General features: G+C 39.6%; 2 protein-coding genes across 4 annotated transcripts in view; both read left to right on the top strand.

Moving 5' to 3' along the window:
• LOC309507925 (uncharacterized protein) overlaps positions 1-8398 on the top strand; it is a 267629-nt gene extending 259231 nt beyond the window's left edge. Inside the window, exon 2 of the mRNA XM_082182392.1 lies at positions 7956-8398. The gene's annotated coding sequence lies outside the window, so the exon portion shown is untranslated. The remainder of the gene's footprint in view (positions 1-7955) is intronic.
• Positions 2954-22961, top strand: pkma (pyruvate kinase M1/2a). Of its 3 annotated transcripts, none has more exons than XM_082182355.1 (11): positions 2954-3085; positions 10092-10270; positions 11333-11424; positions 12752-12883; positions 13115-13301; positions 13450-13720; positions 14071-14221; positions 14829-14981; positions 16340-16506; positions 19209-19390; positions 22003-22961. In XM_082182355.1, the coding sequence occupies exons 2-11, from the start codon at positions 10114-10116 to the stop codon at positions 22107-22109; spliced, it is 1599 nt and encodes a 532-aa protein (XP_082038481.1). In that variant the 5' UTR covers positions 2954-3085; positions 10092-10113; the 3' UTR covers positions 22110-22961. The 3 variants fall into 3 exon arrangements, with proteins under 3 accessions (XP_082038481.1, XP_082038480.1, XP_082038479.1); XM_082182354.1 differs by lacking the exons at positions 2954-3085; positions 16340-16506 and adding exons at positions 5757-6037; positions 17582-17748; XM_082182353.1 differs by lacking the exon at positions 2954-3085 and adding an exon at positions 5757-6037.
• Positions 22962-24096: the final 1135 nt, after the last annotated feature.

Here is a 24096-nt window from a genome sequence, read left to right as displayed (position 1 = left end):
ACACACACACACACACACACACACACAGAGTCATGGAGAACATTCGAGATACACACCTTCACCTGGACACACACACACACACACACACACACACACACACACACACACACACACACACACACACACACACACAGAGTCATGGAGAACATTCGAGATACACACCTTCACCTGGACACACACACACACACACACACACACACACACACACAGACACACACACACACACACACACACACACACACACACACACACACACACACACACACACACACACACACACACACACACACACACACACACACACACACACACACACAGAGAGAGTCGTGGAGAGCAGGTGAGATACACACCTTCACCTGGACACACACACACACACACACACACACACACACAAGCTGGTCTCAAAACACTCATCTTCAAATAATAACCAGTATTAGTCCAGAACAAGCAGCAAATGCACATACACTGCCGTTCAAAAGTTTTAGATCGATACGATTTGTAATGTTTGTAAAGGAAGTCTCTTCTGCTCACCGAGGCTGCATTTATCCGGTTAAAAATACAACAACAAAAAAACTGTAATATTGTGAAATATTATGACAATTCAAATAACTGTTTTCTATTTTAACATTTTAAAATGTAATTTATTCCTGTGATCAAAGTCTTCAGTGTCACATGATCCTTCAGAAATCATTCTAATAGTTTATCCACAGGGATTCTTTTCACAAATGGTGCATTTTATCTGCAAAAGGCCTGAAAATCACACACTAATAAAACATCCTCCAGATGAAACACCTCCGCCTGTGACCACCAGGTGGAGGAATACTGGGACAGGTGGAGGAATACTGGGACAGGTGGAGGAATACTGGGACAGAGCTCCAGTGCTCGTCTAAAGAGTGCATGAAACAAAACCGCATAGTCTCTTGAGTATGTACTTATTTTGAAAAAGTACGTTCTATATAGTACGAGTGTGTGTAGTATTAATGTAATCCGGACGAACTACATTCAGCATGCTGTCATAAGCCTATCACATGACCTAGAAGCGTTAGTTGTGTCGCTTGACTGTCGTTCAGAAATCGGCTGCGTCCGAAACCACATACTTCCACACTATATAGTAGGCGAAAAACAGTATGTGACAAAAGAAGTATGTCTGTATTCACTGTATTCATACACACTTTACCATACCATGAGGGATAGTATTCAAAATAAGTGCCTACTAAAGCAAGGCAAAGGCACTTTTATTTCTAGAGCACATTTAAAACAGCCATTGCTGACCAATCACTTCAGACAATCAAATACATAAATACAAAAACACACAGGAACACACACACATTCATAAAATTACATTGAACCAAAAGCCAGAGAGAAAAAAAATAAGTCTTTAGTGTGGATTTAAAGCAGAATATTTCAAGTTCAATATAAAATAAGCTATTGCCACAAAAATAATTTTGACCTCAGAGTGTAAATGAGATTTGCACTTACGATGGCAGTCAAACACACAGCAGATGCACTGTACGAGGAGGTTTAATTAGATCATTTAAAAGCAGAAGTTACAACCAGTTCAGAGAATCAGTTACAGGATGAAAGGCCAATGCATATGGTTTTGAGAACATTCGATTATTTGTAAATGTAATATTCGTTCCCTCATTTCAGGGTTAATGCACAGAATGAAAGAGTGCAGATATGAAAATGCAGATGCAGAAAACTTATTTTCTTTATTTGCATACATGTATTATCTGTCAACTGTGCTGTAAGTGTGCATTTGAATCTGTCTTTATACTCACTTTGATGCTGATGTTTCATATGTCTTTATCTGACCAGACCCTGTGAATATCTGAGCTGAATCAGATGTTCTCATTGACATTGGTGATATGTACACTAGAGGGCGCTGATCATTAATGCATCAGAACACTAAACAAACTATCATGTTCATATATCATACCTCTTTCTGAGACACAAATACTGTATACTCATATATTTATATAATTAATATGTTTTACATTCCTGTTGTAAATTACACCACTGTATGTCCCTAGCTAGTGCCAGTAACTACAAATGACAGCATCAAAAGGTAAAACATCATGTATGATCAGATGGTAATGATTTGGTACTGGTGAATTACCATATTTACTGTACGAACCATATTACCATGGTACCAAAATGCATGGTAAAACATAGTGCTACCATGGTACAAGTACAAAATACATGGTATTACCATGGTGCACGTTCAAAAAAACAGGCAATTACCGTGGTACATGGCCAACAACATAGTACCACCATAGAACAAGTCCAAACAATAAGGTTTCATCATGGTAAATGTCCAAAAAGCATGGTACTACCATGGTACTCGTGGTATTTGTAATATAAACATGGTCATTTCGTTATGATAGTTTGTTTAGAGTGCTGTGCTCACAAACGTGATCTATATACGTGACATATAGCGGTAAAATGTCCTCAGTGTTTGCTTATTAAAGAGTTAACAGATGGAGTCTGATGCTGGCGTACGTGCGGCTGCGCGAGTCTCAACCATTAGATGGATTAACGCGGAAGTGCATCAGTATCGCTCTGTGTACTCTATAAATGAACAACCGAATAGATTTATATGTACAATACATCCACTGTATTACTTAAACACGTATTTAATATCCCTGACAAGCACGTCGTTGTCATTGATTTGTAGTTTAACAACAGCACAGCAGCATCCTCCTGTCACGTGATCTCCTCGTGCTCCTGCATCGTGCCGTGTCTCGCGCTCTGATTGGATCATTCCACTTCCCTCATTTCGCGTTTCATAATCCGCCATCAGGAAGCTAGGGTTTGTTTACAAAGATCTAAGAGCTTAATTGACTCTTCGTCTCATTGAGGAAACGCAAACACACGTTTAGATATGTTCCTCTGGAATTTTATGGTCAAATATTTCTGGAAAAAAACAGTTATAGTGACATTTTTATAGTTCGACGTCATAAGTATCCCTCCGCGCACGCAGGCTCGCGTGCCTTTGACGGAAGTAGTCCCGGTAGGCTTGACGGATCACCTTGAGCTCGCGATCAGGAGCGCATCAGTCACGGCCGACCATCAGCAAACGCAGGTGAGTGTCTTCACAGCAGCAGCACCTACAGAAATCAACATCATAATACTCATATACTTCAATTCTCCATCAGCCACTGTATTGTGTACGGTTTTAGGTACGTTTGTCGTCTGTCAGAGTAGCTGCACTGATAAAATAGCACTGATTCGTTTTTCAGTCAATGCGTAGTACGTACCTACCCTTGTAAAGGGTTTTAAATCGTTTTCTAGGCTGTTTTTTGTAATTAATCCGGTAAAAGTTAGTTTTCTCAACCGTTTCCCACCCATAACCACATTTCACTGCGTTTTCCGCGTTTTTCTGCTGACTAATATTAACCGTCTCCAGAGACTCATTATCGTCTGTAATTTTAATTTTGGCAGTTGACCAACCGTCATTAATTTTTTTTTTTTTGAATGAATTCGAATTCGAATGTTGCGTGGGCGCACCTCGTGCCGGAGTCTCTGCTGGCGGGGAATGTGACGCAGAGGCGGGACGTGACCCACAGCGCATCCGCCACACCATGACTAGACCAGAACCCACCTGTGTGAACACAGAATGAGGATGATGGTTATATTTGATCTCCAGAGAGGCGCTGAACGCGTACGCAGTTTGTTTTCGGTATACACAGGCCCTATTTTCATTATCAAGGCGTGCACTGCATGCATTAAGGCTTTAGTGTTGATTGTGTGGAGTGAATGAATGAATGACACCGGCACAGAATCACACCCCTGCGGGCATCTGGTGATCTGAAGCGCAGTCTGGCTCTCCTTGCGTGGGTGCATTGATGATAGATGATAATTATGATGCTGCATCGTGTTTCTGCGAGGGAGGAAATTGACGTTTTTGTGTTTGTTTAGCAAACACTTGTTTTAGATTTTAAGATTTTACATCAGTGGAGTCTGATTCTCTTTCTTCTAGGTGGATTCTGGCTTTATTTCAACTGGCCTGTACTCTAGCTTGTGCGTCATGCAGAATTAAATGGAGAACTCTTAACATTTTACCAGCTCAATTCTGTGTGTGTAAATGATAATTATGTGGCATAATTATGTCTGTTCTGACCAACCTCAGCTGCTAATATCAAAGCATACAGTTGAAAATTGCTGTGTAAATGCATGTATGCTACCTAGGTGCAACAATCTGTGTAAAAACACCTTATTTGCCAGTTCAGAAGCGCTTCATTGCCATCTTTGCAGTGTAAAATTGGCTCATTTCGATTGACGTAGTTAGCTGAGTGTGAATTTAATAGAGGAGAATTATAATGGGCAGTTTGCCAAGCCAACATCATAATAAATTTCGTTTTATTCATAACATATGGGCTATTTCAAAAACAATGTTTATATATTTTCTGTAATAAATTAATTTCATTTTGAACAATTATTTCACAAAGAATGTCCCATCTGCTTTGATGTCGTTGATCTATTGCCTCTGGTGTCTGAGAATCACCAACGAGTGTTGTCTCTTCCTGTCATCCCAATTGGACTTCCTATGAGTCGGATTGAAATGGAGCACATGCATAATCCTGATTTGTGCTCGGCCATGTTGAAACATGCATAACTTGAAAACATGTATGCATTAACAGACAGCAAGTTAGGTTTATTATAAACGCCGTTGGCACTGTATACATTTCGACATTTACTTAATCAAACCGTTGCACCATTCGTTTCAGGGACGCTGTTTTCAGTTCTGCAATGAGTGTCTCGACGCAATATGGGAATTGTTTCTGTAACGTTGTGTTAGGAGGATTTCAAAAGCTTCCACTAAACCAGCAGAAGAGACTGAATACCAGTAAAACACACCCACAGCTCTGCAGTGACACAAACCGGCCTTTCACACACCGTCCCAGTGCACGGTTATTACTCATATTTCTGAATCAAGTCACCTTCATTTATATAGCGCTTTTAACAATATAGATACGTTTCAGAGCAGCTTTACAGTGATAATAGGAACTAGTTAAAGTAACAGAGATTGTTTTGGCTTTACAGCAGCTCTAGAATAAAGTTATTGTCCAGATAAAGCAAGTTTTTGATTGATTCACTTCCATTGCAAAGATTATTAGTTGATAACTTAGGGGCTGATCACACGACACCGTTTTAACTGAAAACATTTAACCGTTCATTTGCACGACAACAGTGTTCGGTGGCTCGAGAAGGTGCAAGTTTTTGAAAAATGTTGTAAAGTATTATCTTTGTGTAAAAAAACGTGAATCTGAGAAAATGGTGACGGCGTGGACATGCGTATTACGTGTTTAGCCTATAGGTATGGGCGTTTTAATATGGATGTGCGCAGGCTGACCTGCATAATACAGACTTTTTAGTCACTAAAAACCAGCAGAAGAGACTTATACCAGTAAAGCACACCCACAGCTCTGCAGTGACACAGACCGGCCCAGTGCACAGTTATTATTAGTCATATTTCTGAATCATAGAATAAAGAGAACAGACTCACCTCAGTCTCTCTTTGCTGCAGTAAAAAAGCACCTTTAGGCTTCATGCAAATGTGAACTAGAGTAGATATGAACTTCTACACACACCACTGCAAGCTTGTTGCGTTTCATACTGGTACAATCCCAGCCAGTCCAGAGTCCTTATGGAATCCCGTTCCTATTTTAGTCCAGTGTTTGTAATGTGATCTACAGTATCTGAGGTGGGCTTTGACTGCCCGCAGTGGCCCGGTCCACATCTGAAACGGCGTGTGTGTGTGTCGACTCATGTGGGCCTGGAGTCTTAGTAAAGGCCTGCTCGTGCAGGACAGTGCGTGTGCGTGTGGCTTGCGTGTTTTATCCTCTCTTAAGGGAAGAGGATTTAGTGCTCAAACTCCTCAGCAGTGCAATGCGTGCTGCTTCATTCTGGCCGGCGTCCCGTTCGGCAGTGCTGTGTTTGGGGAGAGGAGGTCACACACACTGGGGTTCCTCTGGAAGGTTCTGACAGACACACGGTGCCTTGTTTCCCTGAGCCGAAGGGCCTACAGGTGGAGGTGGGTTTAGGGCTGCTGTTTCTGGTTAGTGACGTAACTAGGCTTTTCTTAGGCACTGTATAGTTTTATATATAGTCATTAAAGTCCCCCTGTGGTGAAACTCAAGCTTTGAAATGTTTATGTGTCTATGTGGTGTTTTTAATGTGCTTTAAGACTAACCATGTGTAAATTCATAAGTCGACAGCATTGCTGAGTATTTCCTCCTTAAAGCTGCAGTGAACCAAAGACAGTCTCAAACACACGCTTTGAAATCGCTGGTGTTTCTGACGTCACAAACTACCTTGTAACCAATCAGATCAACGTGTGATCGTCAACCAGTGGATCTCTGAGCTGAGTGAGTGGAGGCGGGGCACATTTGCATATTCATAGAACCACGCATACTAAATGAGGCAAGGGTGTCAGTTATTAGTCATATTTCTGAATCATAGAATAAAGAGAACAGACTTGTATCGCGCATGGTTACATTCTAGATATTATAAAGGCAGGAGTATTTTCAAGGAAAAAACTTTTAAATATGTAATTTTGGTGATCAAAGATGAGTTTTAAGGGTTATAATTATTGTTTACAGGGGCACTTTAAGATCAGTGTGACTGACTGAGTGTGTGTTTGGATGCAGGCGGATTAATACATGCTCTAAAGTTAGACGGCATCAGTGCTGTGACGGATGTTGTTGTCACGATGATGACATGAGGTCAGGCACAGATATGACCCGATGCAGCTGTGGATATATAGATTTAGGACTGGGAGAATGTAATGTGCTGGTTGTTACCTGTGCCGAACATGCAGAACACTTGTGTAAAGCAGTACATGCTATAGGTAGACTTGGCTGTTTCTTTTGCATTTTTATTTATATTTTTATATATAGATATTTATGTCTGTTTTGCGGTATTTGAAGGTGCAATTCCAAACGCTAACATTTTTAGCGCAGCTTCTTAAGCCTCATGATTTGAGGTATTGAAATTTTGCAGTTGTTTATATTGTGCAGTTTGTTCAGAACTCTAGAATTGATTGTAGGTGAAATTCTCCCTTTTCATTGGGCTCTGAGACAGGCTGTGTTTTCATAGCTGGGATTTTTGGAGATAAAGCTGGGAATGTGGTTATAAAACAGGCCTATAAATACAAGATATTCATGTGACATTCTAGCACTGACCTTCAGTGTCCTGGCTAGCATCAGATGCTAAGGCTATTGTCTGATGAGCCACATAGCATGATAGAAATCAATACAATGACAACAGATAAATACCAGTAGCATTACCATCTTAAGTTACACAAACCACATTTTGCAGAATTTCCTGTAGTATCAGGAAGTGGATTAACCCCCCTCACTTTGAGTGTGTGTGTGTGTGTGTGTGTGTGTGTGTGGTGCGCTACACGAGGACCTGGATTTTCCACCCTGCCTGTCTTAGTCATCACATTACTACGTGATGAAGAGTGTGTGTGCCGTGATGTGAAACTCCTCACGTACAACAGCCCACCATGACATCATCAGAGTGGAATGTTGTGTGGTTTTATTTGATTAGCAAGTGCAGTAAAGTCCTCGACAAGCCCATCCTGGTGCCATACCTTGGTCATGATGTGACTAGAACAAGCTCCCATGAGACTTCTTAATGCATAATCTGTCATCTTTCTGCATTATTAAATGCATCTCATTTGATTTTTGTGTGTGTGCCAACAGGGCTGTAATTGGCTGGATGTCACGTGACTTCTCTGTGCTTCAGGGTGTGTGAGGTGGCTTACCTCAGTTTCAAATTGAGCTTTAGTAACATACGCAATCTCCGCATTAAGATAAAGAATCCAGGTCAGCTCAAACACACAAAGACCAGCTCATTGGGGTTGTGTGTGTGTGGGGGGATTGTAAAATTAAATTGCTAAACCACTATATTAATTAAAACATGTGAATGCTCAGTTTGTCTTACAGGGCCTGAATTTCATTTTGGAAAATGGGGGGGAAATCCCCCCTTATAGGTGATTCTTATGGGGGGGAATTTTTTATTTGAGGGGGGGGGGGGGGGGGGAGTTTAGACTTTTTTTTTATTACATTTATTTCGCCTAAATGTATGCTCACTCATCGCATTTTTACAATGGGGTAATTTTGTTCTTAAGAATTTACACAACTCAAGGAAGCTTGATTTCAATCTTTGAATTAAATTGAAAAAACTAGCGCAAATAAATACAATAGAATAAAGATACCAATAAAGAGAAATAAAGAGAGAAGTGTTTGCTTAGGTCTAACAGTAGTATTCAGAAATACAACAGAGACTGATTAAAGTAATCAGATGTAAAATAACACTGGGTAGTATTTTAGTCCTGACTAAATTAAATACATAGGCTATTAATCCTGATTCCTTAAAATGAAAGCTATGTTTTGTTGTTTTGAAATGAATGACAGACACATATGTCTGCTGTCCCTTTAAGAGCTAGTGCACGGGTCCTGTTTTCATTATACGGTCACATGCGATTTATGCTTATTTAAGACATAACCGACTGGGTTTAGAGGATACTCACCAAGACCGAAATTGACACAATTTTCGCATGGTTTTGACTGTTAAAGCGATATAATCCACGAAAAATAACTTGTTACCCGTGAGCTGTGTGTGAGGCGGCTTTACTCTATGTGTGCAGAGAAACATCTCTCAGACAGCGCGCAAGTAGCGAATAGTTTAAAATCGCGTGAATGTTTAAACTGGTAAGACTTAAAAAGACGTGCAAATGGTTAACTTTAGTTACTCATGATGCAGTGCTGGCCCGATTATGGAACTGACAATTCCGTCTATCCCGACTCCTGAAACGCGAGAGTGTATTATCGCCCCCTGCAGCGCGCGCTTAATGATTGCCTTGTGCAACACATGTTGAGAGACGAGAGATAGAAGATTGCAGCACCGCAGAATCACTCGCGCTGTTTGAGAAATTGCGTCTCGCAGACAGTTTTAAAATTTGATTTTATAATCTGTGTGGATTAATTTACTAATACAACCTACATGCTAAAGTGAACCAATGTTTGCGGGAATTTCCCGCATTATAAGTGGGAGACCTGCGGGAATGATTAAAATTATGCGCAATACCCGCAATCCCGTGCCGAAATTCAAGCCCTGGTCTTAACCTAAGATTCTTAATTTGAACCTATAGAAGTAATTTCCACACTGGGTTTGATTGCCTCGATTTCACCCCAGGTCGCTTGTCTTTTCCCATTGTATTTATTTGCAAACACCACCATAAGTATAAGCAATATGTGTTTACCACTGAACCTTTGAGTCTGCATGGAATGTAACTTGTTTTCAGACAGACTGATGAAGTTCGCTGGTGCACGTATAAGTTCAGAAACCGTCTGCTTGCCAGCCTTAAACCAAAGATTACACCACTTGAATGCAGTGCCCATATGCTGTGAATGTGAAGGTCATGTTCTACACTTCTTGTCTGCTTTGATCATGAGATTTGGGTGATATTGAGAGACCTAAAAGCAGGGTTCCTGATATCCAAACCTTATACACACTTGAACAAGATACTCAAAGTCTTCAGAGTTACCAGAAGACGGGTAGGTGTGTTTGATCAGGGTTTGAGCTAAACTCTGCAGGACAGTGGCTGGATTTGAGGAACCCTGACCTGAAGGAATGTTATATTAACTGTATATGTTCATAGTTTCTAAGTGCTGGAGTCTGTTGCATAATATGGAAAGTAAACATTCCTTTTACACACAGACACACACAGAGAGGTTCAGATCTGACATGTTCAGTATTGCAGAGGAGTGTGAGGTTAACTATTTAGCTGACTTTGAGACTCTAAATTCTCAGCAAAATGCATTGGACTTTTATGGCTTTAGTTCCTGTCACTGTTTATGCTGTTGAGTTTAAATCAGGGTTAATCACTACAGTCTGCTGTTTATCTTCAAGATGCACTCTTGTTTTAAATCACTTGTCTCTACTTTAGCTGTTCAGTCCATCATGAGAATGAGACTTGGAGTCTTAAACACAGACACACCAGACATCTGATTAGTCAATTCATCATGTGGATGGCATTTCATTGGTCTCTCTCTCTGTCTCTCTCTCTGTCTCTGTAGGATATTACCCGCTTCTTCCACGATGCCCCACACTAAAGCTCAAGATATGGGTTCTGCCTTCATCCAGACGCAGCAGCTCAATGCTGCCATGGCTGACACCTTCCTAGAGCACTTGTGTTTGCTGGACATCGACTCTGAGCCCACCATCGCCCGCAACACTGGAATCATCTGCACCATCGGTCAGTGGATGCTCAGACACACACACACACACACTAGGGCTTTCCCGATTCCTCGATTTAAGGCTAGTACTCGATGTAAAAAAAAAAAATTGCATTTTATCCGTGTCGAGTAACCGGCAAAATACCGGAAGTGGCGCTTTCCATGGACTAGAATCCATGAACCGCATTATTACACTGTTTTCTAAGGCTATGCGATATATATATATATATATGAAACCATTTAAAATCATAATATAGCATAGTGCTATTGCGAAATCACAAAGGCTGCGATTTAGTTAAATAAATATATGCGCTGTATTTTCCCCACAGAGAAGCACAACGCTTTATTTACATCTGTGCAGATTACATGTTAAAAGTACCTCAGCTCCATTCACAGTAAACGCTGCTCCATGGGCATGGAGTCTCTCCAACAGTCTCTGCATGGGCTGTTAGTTTAGGTTTCCAATAACGTGCATTTGGGAATGCAAAAAACCGGCAGTGTTTCATAGTTTGCACTGTTATCATTTATATGCGTGGAGCACGTCTCGGGTTTACACGAGAATACCTGTTTTTAAATGTGGTGTTCATCGGGATTTCAAAATAAAAGTTTAAACCCTCTGAGTTTGCATGTTTTGATGTGCACATGTTCTTGGATCTATTTTTATTACCACAATTTTTTATCCGATTAATCGATGAAATAATCGGTAGAGTACTCGATTACTAAAAATAATCTATAGCTGCAGCCCTACGACACACAGCAGATTCAACTATGATTTCCTTTTGTAATAAAGCAGAAATATAAGGTAGTTGCAAAAGCCTCCTTTGATCACAGTTCTGCAAATGCTCTGGTGGATTGTCAATTATGTGTTTAATTAATCCTGACCTGTCTGATGAGTGCTGTTGTGTTGAAACAGATCTACCAAACTCTCCCTCATCTGTCATTGTTCTGACTTGGATTGTTTTCATGTAATGAAACAGACATAGGATGTTGGAGGGGGGAAAAAGCATATTAAGTATGTTTAAAATAGCCCAAGTCCACAGGAAGCAGGAATTGATTGTTCATTGTGTGTCATGTGACCACAGGACCGGCCTCCCGCTCTGTGGACATGCTGAAGGAGATGATCAAGTCTGGCATGAACATCGCTCGCATGAACTTCTCTCATGGCTCACATGAGGTACATACTATTTATCATTTATTTACACTCTTGTGCTTGTCTTTCTCTTTTCTCTCTCTTTAATTCTATTTATATATGTCCAACATCAGTTGTGCAGTCAATGGATGCAAGCCATTCTCTACCAGAAATTATACTAAAACGTCTTTAGTTCACAGCTTAAAAAAAAAAAATGTACAGGGTCAAAGGCCACAGAGAGAGAGTGTGTGTGTGTGTGTGTGTGTGTAACCTAATCTACAGTGAGCCTATTATAAATAGTTTATCTGTGCCTTCCCAGCAGAGAGCTTATCATGTCTCAACAGCATCTCTTCCACACTAATAGTTCATTCAGAAGCCGCTGGCTATGAGAAGAGCTTTGCGATGTCTTGTGCAGTTTTGCGAGCTTATGACATCAAATTTCAAGTAAAATTCATCTCAGATTTCTGGATAAGTCACAAGTGTGTTATGAATTGAATTCATTCTTTGAATTTTCTCAAGCAGTTCTGGCTTGTTTGGAGCCAGACCTTTCCAGAAAGGTTATTTCAGGTTAATATCCATTGAGCCAATCATTATTCCAGAAACTAAAGATACAAGGTTAAACAAAAAAACATGTGAACATGTTTAATTAGTACCAGGAATGGAAGTGTACGTTTAACAATCACTGTTCTCATTTTATGAACATAGACATTTTGCCCCTCATATATTCCTTTGTGGCTTAGCTAATGGTGGGCTTTGGGTTAAACTAATTCTGCCATATTATACAAACATTTCACACTCTTAAACAAACAGCTTGTGTGTCCACACCAGATGCCTATGGGTGCCCTGTTTGCCAGCAAAATGAATGACCTTGAGTGTGTGTAGAGGTCGAGCTTTCTGTACAGGAGCTACTGAAGTGAAAGTGACTAGATTAAGTGATTAGTACTACAGCTGTATGACACATGTAACGTCATGGATCAAAGGTGCTCGTCTAACCTGGTTTATTAGAGCGTGATCAGTAGATCAAACTCTAACAGATGAACTTTGCATCATGTCATATCACACTTTACATGCACATGAGCATGTCTAATCGTTTGTGCACAGCTTGAGTATATGTGTGACCCAGTTTTGCTCGTCTAGGCACACGCCTTGACCGTTGCGTGTGTGTGAGTGTGTTCAAATAGAAGGTTGTAATGACGTAACCTGCGCTGTTAGATAATTATATTGCTGTGAGACAATCAAGTGCACTTGTTTAACATCAGCTGTTACACAAAGAACATCTCCATTAGAGACATTTATGATGTATTTGTAGTTTCTCAACATTCAGTGTTTCTTTGATTTGTTAAGCACAGTGTTGATTTCTTCTCTATTTCAGTATCATGGAGAAACTATTAAAAATGTACGTCAAGCTTGTGCCAGTTTCGAGCCGGGCAGCATCCACTACAGGCCAGTGGGCATCGCCCTGGACACCAAGGGGCCAGAAATCCGAACCGGGCTCATTAAAGGGGTGAGTTTACTCATTTCAGTTCAACGCAAGGTGATACAAAGATGTCCCACTGTTACTGCCGCTGGTCTAGATCAGCGTATACTACTGAATTAGCTGTTATTAGTGCATATAATAATAGCGATGATTATAAAACACCATATAGTTCTACAGAAATGTCAGTATTTAAAACCATAAGAATGTTTCCCTTAGCAATTTGTTTTAATATTGCAAATATGCATGTGTCTGTTCCAGAGTGGCACGGCTGAGGTTGAGCTGAAGAAGGGAAATTTGATCAAAGTGACCTTAGATGATTCTCTCATGGAGAACTGTGATGAGGATAACCTCTGGCTGGACTACAAGAACATCACCAAGGTGGTGGAAGTGGGCAGTAAGGTCTATATTGATGATGGACTCATTTCTCTCCAGGTCCAGGAAATCGGTGAGTTATAGATTTGTGGCTATATATTTTATTGAAAACATGGTAATCAAAGGAATTGATCAATCTTTTATTTCACCCATTTTGCTGTTGCTGAAGTTTAGTATCAAGTTAATAAGTCTGTGGTTTAATGCCTCTCTCTCTCTGTCAGGCTCTGACTATCTGATATGTGAAATTGAGAATGGAGGAACTCTGGGTAGTAAGAAGGGTGTGAATCTGCCAGGGGCCGCAGTCGACCTTCCTGCTGTTTCAGACAAAGACATCAAGGACCTGCTGTTCGGTGTAGAGATGGGAGTCGACATGGTGTTTGCCTCCTTTATTCGCAAGGCAGCTGATGTGCATGAGGTTCGTAAGGTGCTCGGAGAGAAGGGCAAGAACATCAAGATCATCAGCAAGCTGGAGAACCACGAGGGTGTGCGCAAGTGAGTGGATTAAACGTTTTTCTCCAGGTGTGCTGACCATCGCGCACAATATGCAGTACTAGATGTTATATGTTCAATTCACATTTATTTGTATAGCGCTTTTCATAATACACGTCGTTTCAAAGCAGCTTTATAGAAAATGCATGAGTTCACACTATAATTTAGAGTGATCTGTTATCAGAGGGAACCATGTATTTCAGAAATGTACATATACAAAATCACAGTTAGCTAAAAACGTATTAATTTAAGGCAGAAACAATGAGCTTGTTGTAGTAATGAATAGCTGTTTTATGTTTCAATATGTGATTGAAAAATGATTTGGATTTGAATGTGTCCCCTTTATTTGCCAGGTTTGATGAGATCATGGAAGCCAGTGACGGCATCATGGTCGCTCGTGGTGATCTGGGAATTGAAATCCCCACGGAAAAGGTGTTCCTGGCCCAGAAGATGATGATTGGTCGCTGCAACAAGGCAGGAAAGCCGATCATCTGTGCCACACAGGTCAGCTAAGATACAATCCTGTATTATCCATGTGTTTTCTAGACAATATTCTGCCTCTGGAATTTTTTTTTCCATTTTAGATATGAGTTTTCACATTATTTAATTATTTATAAAATCAGCAACTCTTCTGTGATATTTAAATAGGCTCAATATTACAGTTTAATTGCTCCAGTAAAGTAAATGTGAAGTTTAAATTTGATATTACATTGTGTGTGTAAATGAATATTCTTGGACTTGGTGCTGAAACCCAAAGCACAGGACAATAGAGACGCCAGAATAACAATATTCATGATTCTGAAGATGAAAATACTGAATTAATTTAGAAGTACATGCTTGTACACTGTCACTGACCAGATATCTTTAAAATAATGTAGGCCAGTTTTTACTGGGAACATCAGATATTTGGCATTATCAGGACACCCAAATATCCCCCACTGCATTATTATACATTATATTCAACATTATATATTAGTTTAATGTAGTACTGACACTAAAACTCTGAAAACTTGATTTATTATTATTTTTTGGGTGAACTATACTTTGTATTGTGACACCCCTAATACTGGCACTGTATTCTGAAGCCCACTGAAGTCTCCTGTGTTTCTAGATGTTGGAGAGCATGATCAAGAAGCCTCGTCCCACCCGTGCCGAGGGCAGTGATGTGGCCAACGCTGTTCTGGATGGTGCCGACTGCATCATGCTGAGCGGAGAGACTGCGAAGGGAGACTATCCTCTGGAGGCCGTACGCACCCAACACATGGTGAGAGCGCCCCCTACTGACTGGCACATTAACACTGTTAGACAGCTTAACGGTTTAGTACCCGACTCGTACATTTTATTAGTGCATAACTCACTCATCTAAAAATACTAATTCAAACAATTTTTAAAGGAATTTTACGGGTTAAATGCAAATAATGGACGGCATTTTGTGGCATGCTGTCTCTTGTCTCTGTTTGTAAAAAGAATGGGAATTGTTTACAATAATGCACTTACAGTGGAGGTCTGTGGGACATTTAAAGCAGAAATGAGAAGCTTTTTTTTTAAAGCACTTTTCCATCAGTATTGCAAATTATATCATCAAGTGTGACTAATGTCAAAATTGTTTTTGGTATTTGTCTCTACAAAGCGAATGTCACTCATTTACTTGCATTTGATTAATCACCTAGAAATAATGTAGAATCTGAAATATTATATAAATTAATAACAATAATAATAAAAATCCCAAGTTTTAAATTACGTTTTGAGACCTAAATTTTCAATGTACTGTAAAAATGTAGACCCCACTGTATGTCTTGTTTTTAACCCATAACATTTCTTGAATATCACAACATCCTTCATTACCTTCATTCTCTCATCCGCATGTGTTTTGCCTTCACTTGTCTCAGTTGTCAGGGTCAGTTACAGACAACAGCCTTCTTACAAGACACTTTTCCTCTGCCAGTTCTTGATGAGCTTGTTAACAGTTCTGCATTGTGCTCAAGGTGTGCATGTTTGAGTTAGCAGTCACATGTTTGCCCAGTCATCACAGATATGGCCTGAATCTGCTGGTGATTATTTCCAAGTCCCTCGTCTTTAACAAACCTTTAAACATTATATTTTCTTGAAGCTGGTTTGTTCTTTTGGGAATGAGTTCAACGCTTTCTGAAAACCAGCATGGTTTCCTGTCATGTGCTCAACCTTTCTTCTTCATTTTGACTTGCATGTTGAAGTCATATGATCTTTTAACTTTCTTTTGCATGACTTCTTTTACTCTATCATCACAAATCCGTTACAGCCTCACACTTTACTAGTCACTGTTTTATATATGTCCATATGTCAAATAATATTCATGATTTTATGGTGGTGGTTTTCACTGTAATGTTAATTTGCATTTAATAATTTACTGAGAGAGTGTGGATGTGTTCTAATATTCATTTTGTTTTTTTGTACTAACCTTTTCCTCTGAACTAACACCTGCATTAATTTCCCTTCCTTGTCTTCTCTACTCTCTCTTCTTTTTCCTCACTCAATTCATTTTGATCTTCTTCCTCTTGACTCTCCTCACCTCTGTTGTCTCATGTATGTGCGTATCTCTCTCTGCTGTGTTCTGACTGTCGTATCATGCGCTGGCTGCATCAGATCGCTCGTGAGGCAGAGGCGGCCATGTTTCATCGGCAGGTGTTTGAGGACCTGCGCCGCTGTTTGGGCCACTCCACCGACCCCGCCGAGGCCATCGCCATTGGCGCTGTGGAGGCCTCCTTTAAAATCCTGGCCTCTGCGTTTATAGTCCTCACTGGGTCTGGCAGGTAGGCGGCAGCGTGGAAGTGATGTGGAAAACCGGCTCGGCACAGTCAGGGAGTAGGCAGAGCAGGGACAGTAGAGGACTGGAAGACAGAGAGGAATGGGAGAGACACATGGCACACTGTCAATGTTAATGATGTCCATCTGCAAGGAAACGCTAGAATCCGGAAAATAAGCTTTTATAATTACAAGTCAGAATTCACTTTAAAAAACAATTTAACCCTCTAGTGCTCTGATTTTTTTTTCTTAATCGGTATGAAACTTGGTAAAGGTAAACACAAAAAATCATGGACAGAACAGGTTAAATGGTCCTGAAAGAAAGTCACACTGGTGCTCCTTGCGGTCAAAAATAAGCAGAAACTTTTGGTACTGCAGCCAAACACAATCATAAAAAAAATCTAAATCTCATTTTTTGAGAGATCAAACAAGAGAGATGAACACAACTTGTTTAGGCTTTGATTTTCTCAGTTTTAGAGTAAAACATGTTTTTGAAAAATATGTATTTCATATAAAAATGTAATGTTATTTTTGCAAAAAAATGTATAACAATAAACATTAAAATCTGTAAGTGTTTTTAAAGTTCACTTTTCAAAACCTTTTTCACTTCAGCAATAGTCTGCTGAGTGTTGTCTTTGAAAGAGATCAAACTTAAATCTGTGCTCTAAAGCATTCAAGATTCATGACTGTTCAAGTCGGAAACTCAAAAAGTGAATAAATAGATTATAAATACAGCGTAAATATAATCAAAATCAGGTAAAAAAATATTAAACAAAAAACATTATTGAACTAAAATATAGTACATTCATTTCATTGAAATAAAAATAAAATGTAGGTCTTTTTTGACCGACACGTGAAGAGCACCAGAGGGTTAATCATACTAATTTATTTAAATTATTATAATTATTTAAATGAGAAAATAATAATTTTTAAATGACTGTTCGAGAGCTTTGGAACAGTACAGGACTAGCATAAACATTCCTGTCCATGTGTCTCGCTGTATTTCTTTCTGTCTGAGTGGTTGACGGTATGGTTGTGTATAACCCCTCCCTTCCCCCTCCCTCCACCGGGTGGCGCTGTCAGATTGCCCGTGAGGCAGAGGCAGCCACGTTCCACCGGCAGCTGTTTGAGGAGCTGAGGCGCTCCACTCTTCTGACTCGCGATCCTTCAGATGCTGTAGCTGTTGGCGCTGTCGAGTCCTCCTTCAAATGCCGCGCCAGCGCCCTTATCGTGCTCACCAAGACCGGCAGGTAAGAGGGGAGAGTTCAGCATCCCACAGGTGAGACCAAAGGGCTGGAATATGTGTGATGTGATCCTGGAAAACCCATCACATGGTGAAGTTTTACTTATTACTGGTTTTCATACCATATGAAAGCATGTTTCAAGCCCTTTCCAAATCTGTTTTTATTTATTTATTCGTTTGTCGGTAACAAAAGTTATGGTTATCTGAAGTCGGCTGATTGCTATGATTATCAGGAAAAACAGGTTCGTTTGCTATTGGCGTTCTTAAAAAAAATAAAAAATACATATATTGCCTTTTTTCATATTACATATTTTAGTAATCATCATAAATTGGGTATCATTCAAAAGCTTACAAACTCAATTCATCCTGTGAATGCGTTACCATGGAAGCAGTACAATTTCTTTTAGCAATCTCCTCTCCTAGTGGGCGGTGTCAGTGTTCATATTTCAACATTTCTAAATCAAAACCTTTCGGAAAGGTCTGAATCTGAAGATTCCATATATTGTGATAGAAGTGATATTTGGACAGAAATTTTATAATTTGTATTACACATTTGAATACATAAAAAAAATCTATAGAATGTGGGTGACACCTGGTGGCTATTTTTGGTACAGCACCTAAAAAAGTAAAAAATAAAATAAAAAAAACACAGCTTGGTTAGACATGATTTTTTTATTTTTTTTTATTGCTTTTCCATAAATTTAAAAATAAATTAGTAAAATATATATTTTATATTAAATAATTAGTACAGTACATTTGATTTACAGTAAATTTAAACTTCCATAACTTATCCAAACTTTCATTTGAAGTGCTTTCACTGCAGCAATAATCTGCAGAGTGTCTTAGTTAAAACAAGAGGAAACTCAGGGCGATATTCCAAAGCATTCTTGAATTACAACCATATAAGTTTGGAAAGTGTGTTTATCAAGTTCAAAAGAACATTTATTTGAAATAGTTTTGTCAGATTATAAATATCTTTACTGCTGCTTTTGATCAATTTAATGTGTCTTTGCTGAATAAAAGTAAAAACATTTATTTAAAAAAAAAGTACTGCCCCCAAATTAAACTGTAGTAAATATGTATGTGTGTAATATTTTTTTTTTTATTAATATTTTATTTTAATTGATTTAAATTCTTCATTCCCTGACCCTTTTCCTCTGAATGGCTGTGAATGAGACGTGTGTGTGTGTGTGTGGGGGGGGGGACTATGCAAGAGCAAAGCAAACAGAATGGAGTAGGGTTTGACCTTAATTAGATTGAGTCACATGTGTGTGGGTCAGCTCTGTGTGTGCTAGTGTGGGTGGGTGTGCAGTGTAGGGTAAGTCTGTTCATAGCTGTCCTTGACCATCTTATCTTTAGTCAGAAGTGTTTGCTGGAATCCTCAGGACATTTTGCATCACAGATCTTTTTTTTTTCTCCATTCTTTTCCCAGCTTTCATTAACACACACTCCTGTCTTCTATTCCAGGTCTGCTCATCTGATCTCCCGGTACCGCCCACGTGCCCCAATTATAGCCGTGACCCGTAACGAGCAGACGGCCCGGCAGGCTCATCTGTACCGCGGCATCTTCCCCGTGCTCTACAACAATCCCTCTAATGATGTGTGGGCCGAGGATGTGGACCTGAGGGTCAATTTTGCCATGGAACTTGGTAAGACACACATGTTATTGCACAAGAAACAGATGTTACTAAAGGTGGGAAAATACTACAAAAAATCTAAACAAATTTGAATACATTAGTCATCATTCGCTTGTAAATGGTTAGGGAGTAAATCACACTTAAAGATGAGGATCCCTCAAGTCGTTCCGAACACAAACACCCAGAAATATAGATTTTTTTTATGCATATTGATACTGAATTATCTGAAATGTTTCCAGTACTCATTTTCCACAGTATCAATACACTGATACCAGCTGCACTTTCTCTCTCTCTCTCTGACACACACCCGCCTCCTCTCACTCACTCGTCTCATTTGCTGTGGTTGAATAGTGTTTGTGTTACAGGGCCTGAATTTCGTTGTAGGGATTGCGCATATTTGTACTCATTCCCACAGGTTTCACACACTTAAAGCCGCCTCTTACACAGCCTGTGAGTGACACATTGAGTTCTTTTCCACGGCTCATTGAGCGTAAACGAGCAAATACACCGTTCTGTCTTTTTGACTGTGTTCATCCATGATCACGTTTTAGCAATGAATCTGTATTTGTAGATCAGTTAGAGTAGCATTGCCAAGAGACCTGGGGCCTCATTTATAAACGTTGCGTACGCACACAAAAGAAGGCGTACGCCGCTCTCCACGCAATAATTGGTATTTATAAAAAGCAAACTTGACGGGAAAATGTGCGGTCCTTCAGGCAAACTCTGACCTAGGCGTACGCACACAAACGGCTGAAATGAGAAATGGCGACACCGTCGGCAGATGGAAGAAACGTGAGAGTGTGTGAAACTGTAGACCGTTGTGTAAAAGAAATGGCAATACTGCCTCTCATAAATAACATGAAGACTTCACAAAGCAAGTCTTACAGTTAACAGCCACACGAACACCCGTCTGATCAATCTGCAGTGTAAAACAAACCAAATCAAACGAAGATTACAACAGAAATGCAAATGAACATATATTTGCAAAAAGAAAACACTCACTCTGGCGATGGAGCGCTAGACGCTTTTTAGCATCGACTTTGATGTCCGACCGTTTCTTTTATATTTCGGCCACGGTCGAGGTCATTAACGGCGTCTGCAACCTTTTGCCACTCAAGTGCCTTTTTTGCATTAGTAATGTTGTGCCCTCCAAACAACATCTTACTCCACTTTTCCACCTCGCCAACGATAATTTCTACTTCACATTGAGTGAAGTTACGTTTCTTGGTTTTCCTCTCTGTGTTTGCCATGATTTCGCAATCAATGAATATTAACTTGTGGGCGTTTCACGGACTATTTATGGGCAACTATTGGCGTGACATGAAGCCGCAAAAGCTGCGCTACATTTAGAATTGATTGTGATTTATTAAGGGAAAACTGCGTAGGATGTGCGTGCGCACAGTTTTATCAATCCGAATATTTCTGTGCGTACGCACGTCCTATGTTTCATCCGTACGCCACTTCTCACGCAAATCATACGCTACGTTTTATAAATGAGGCCCCAGGTCTTGTGCATCATGGAGGTTTTTCATTGTTTTTGTTTTCGTTCAGACTACAATAAATGGGTATATTTGTGAAAGGCCTTTATTAGAATATCCAGCCGAAATCATGCATTGAAAAAAAACACCCATAACTGTTTGACAAGTAACTACATACAGGGTTCCTGCGGGGTCTTAAAAAGTCTAAAATTCTGAACTTTAAATTTAAGGCCTTAAAATGTCTTCAAGTACAATTCCTGTGAAAAATGAACCTAGGGGTAATTAACACATGGAGTCGATCGTTCCCTGGGGTGCGTTTTCATGAAAATCGAATGTAAAGAGTTTTATCTCTAAAAACAGATGATCTTATAACGCTAGTATATGGGGCACAGAGTAAGTAAAAGTAAATCGCTAGTTAATACCACTAACAAGGCTCAAAATAGCCTCACACTAACACGGTGGCATAATGAGGGTCCCTACATGCAAACCGAAGCATTGAGAACTTTGTAAGTGTACAGACAGTTTAATAAGAAGATACTTTATAAAGACAGTACATTACGCGTTTACAGGCAGGCGTCATCTTGGAAAACAGTCTCGACTAATCGAGTCACGAACGCAGTGCTAAGTGAGCTGGTCCATAGGAATTACGTTTGTGAAATCTAACGTAGCACGGCGTTCGTTATTCAAACTATATAATTTCAAACTTTATGGTCTTAAAATGTCTTAAGGTCTTAAATTTGACTTGCTGAAACCTGCAGGAACCCTGTACATATTTTGTACATCAGAGTAACTTAAATGTAACGCTTTTACTGAATCTTTGCACTTTAAATACAGCAGATGTTCTGTAGACTGATTTCCATAGACTGTTCTCATGCAAGTCAATGTAAAGGTGGTTTTTTTGTGTGTTTTTTTGCAAGGACCTTTAGTTACATTTTACACTGAAGAAGATTTTATTGGCTGTTTTAAATACAAATTCCATAAAATGATAGTTTACTAAGGAAGCACAATTACTCGGCACAAAACTAAAAGAATAAAAATGAATAATCACGGAATTTGTGAGGAAAAAGCCAGTATATTTTCTATTTTTATATTACCCTTTGAACTGTGACCCCGGTTGTTCACATCAAACCCTCTGTTCTCTCTCAGGAAAGGCTCGTGGATTCTTCAAGACCGGTGATGTCGTGATCGTCCTGACCGGCTGGCGCCCAGGATCCGGTTACACCAACACCATGCGTGTCGTCCCGGTGCCTTAAGCACCACAGGACCGTAACACACACTCCTCTGCTGTTCATACATCACTTCCCCCTCGCCCCCCCCACCCTCCCCAGCAGGCTTTCAGACCGCTGACTGATGTCATCACAGAAGCCTGGCTCCTCCCACACAGGCCAGTGGACCATCATCACTTAGTTCTCACTTTATTTTGTTTTCCTTTCCAGTCTCAGTGGCACACGTGCCACCCGTAATCTCACGCTTATCCACAGTTGTGTTTCTCATTAAAGCAGAGCTGTCTGTGTGCTTGTCTGTCTGCATGCCTGGCGAAGCACAGAGACGGGTCGTGAACGTGAGCGAACAAACACCTGAAACTAACCTGATAACGGTTCCCGAGTGGAGAAGGGCTCATGTAACTCTAGTTGTGTTCGTTTTATTTGTAGTGTCACTTGTCTGTGCGCTTTATTTGTCTGTGTTCACACTCCTAATGATGTTACATTCTGTGTTGCACTAGACCATGAGACCATTGTATGTGGGATGAGGCAACCAATGTGCTACAGTATATATTTTTTTGAAATGTTGACATTGGGATGTCCAGCTCATTTCAGTTGTTTGAGTGGAGTAAGAGAACGATTACGAGCGAGAGATTGAGTATTGATTGAGCAGCAACGGTCACATTCCCAGCCATCTCTCCTGTTCATTTCCTTTCTCTCTGCTGCTCCGGTGTGTGTGTGTGTGCGCGTGCGTGTGTGTGTGAGAAAGTGTCTGTGTGTTTAGATCCACCCGCTTTGTGTCGCTAGGGTGCAAGATGTACTTATAACTGTAAGAGTAAACTATAGTATCATCTGAAGTGTTGTATTACTCAAGACTGAATTAATAAAGGAGACGAGCACTTGTCCGGACTACGGTTTTATTATTTAATGTCAGTGATTTATGGGGCCAGTTGCATAAACAGCCACGATAACACTATCAAAGCTATCTTATAAAGATCAACTTTTAGATTAATCTACTTTATGTAACAGACATAAGACATACAATGTGGCCACTCCTAAAGTCTTTAATTAATTTTTCAGACCAGTAGCACTTTATTTTACAGTCCTGTTCCACATGTACATACTATGTACTTATGGTTATTGTAATAACTAGGTACTAACTCTGAACCTACTCCTAAACCTAACCTTAACCCAGTATTTTCTTAGACAAGTAAATGTACTGTAAAATGAAGTGCAACCCACTTTTCACCAATATAGTGATATATATACTGAAGAGTTTAGACAGAAAATGAGGTCAAAACTCAATTGTTATCCTCAAATGAACTGCTCTTGTGTTGAATACTGCCTTTGTGTTTCTGCACAAGGTTACTTAACAAAAAAAGTCTGTCCAGCCATATAAACAAAGCCTTGTTAGATGAGAAATGGAGCTAAAGTTCACTAATAAAGAGGTCATCATGATATCTAGTGACGAAGTACAAAAATTGTTCTTTAAAAACAACTCTGAACTGTATTAACACCACCATGACACCATAACTCCAACTCTATGAAAATTAACAAGTGGAGAAAATGCATTTTGAATGATTTATAATCTTTATAGTTTGATTAAACAAGTGCTATACTAAATAAAAACAGTTCAGCTCATGAGAAGTCGCCTGTTTTAGCTTATTGTGGAGAAATCGGTAACACTTTAAGGTACATTAATGTATTAACTAACATGAAATAATCATGAGTAATTTGTTACAGTATTAATCTTTGTTAACATTAGTTGTATGAAATAGTCATTCATTGTTCATGTTAGTTCACAGTGCATTAATGTTAACAATATCTGAAGTATTAGTAAATGTTGAAATTAACAAAGATTAATAAATGCTGTATAAGTGCAGTTCATTATTAGTTCATGCTAATTAATGTAGTTAACTAATGAACCTTACTAATGAAAGTGTTACCAAGAAATCTGACTGAATCATATTATACCATATGCAGATAAGAGCAGTGTTGGGGAAGTTACTTTTAAAAAGTAGTGTTTGCTCGTTACTCG

This window comes from Leuciscus leuciscus (genome assembly GCF_965113295.1).
Source record: "Leuciscus leuciscus genome assembly, chromosome: 10".
In the NCBI taxonomy this organism is placed as follows: domain Eukaryota; kingdom Metazoa; phylum Chordata; class Actinopteri; order Cypriniformes; family Leuciscidae; genus Leuciscus; species Leuciscus leuciscus.
Note: the sequence above shows the minus strand (reverse complement) of the source record. Positions and strands in the feature narration are given on the sequence as shown.

Excerpts from the sequence above, each read along its gene's own strand:
- pkma (XM_082182354.1), top strand. The coding sequence starts at position 5,772 with ATGTGGGCCTGGAGTCTTAGTAAAGGCCTGCTCGTGCAGGACAGTGCG. Across the intron at positions 13,721-14,070 it reads AACCACGAGGGTGTGCGCAA|GTTTGATGAGATCATGGAAG; the intron begins GTGAGTGGATTA and ends TTTATTTGCCAG. Across the intron at positions 14,222-14,828 it reads CGATCATCTGTGCCACACAG|ATGTTGGAGAGCATGATCAA; the intron begins GTCAGCTAAGAT and ends CTGTGTTTCTAG.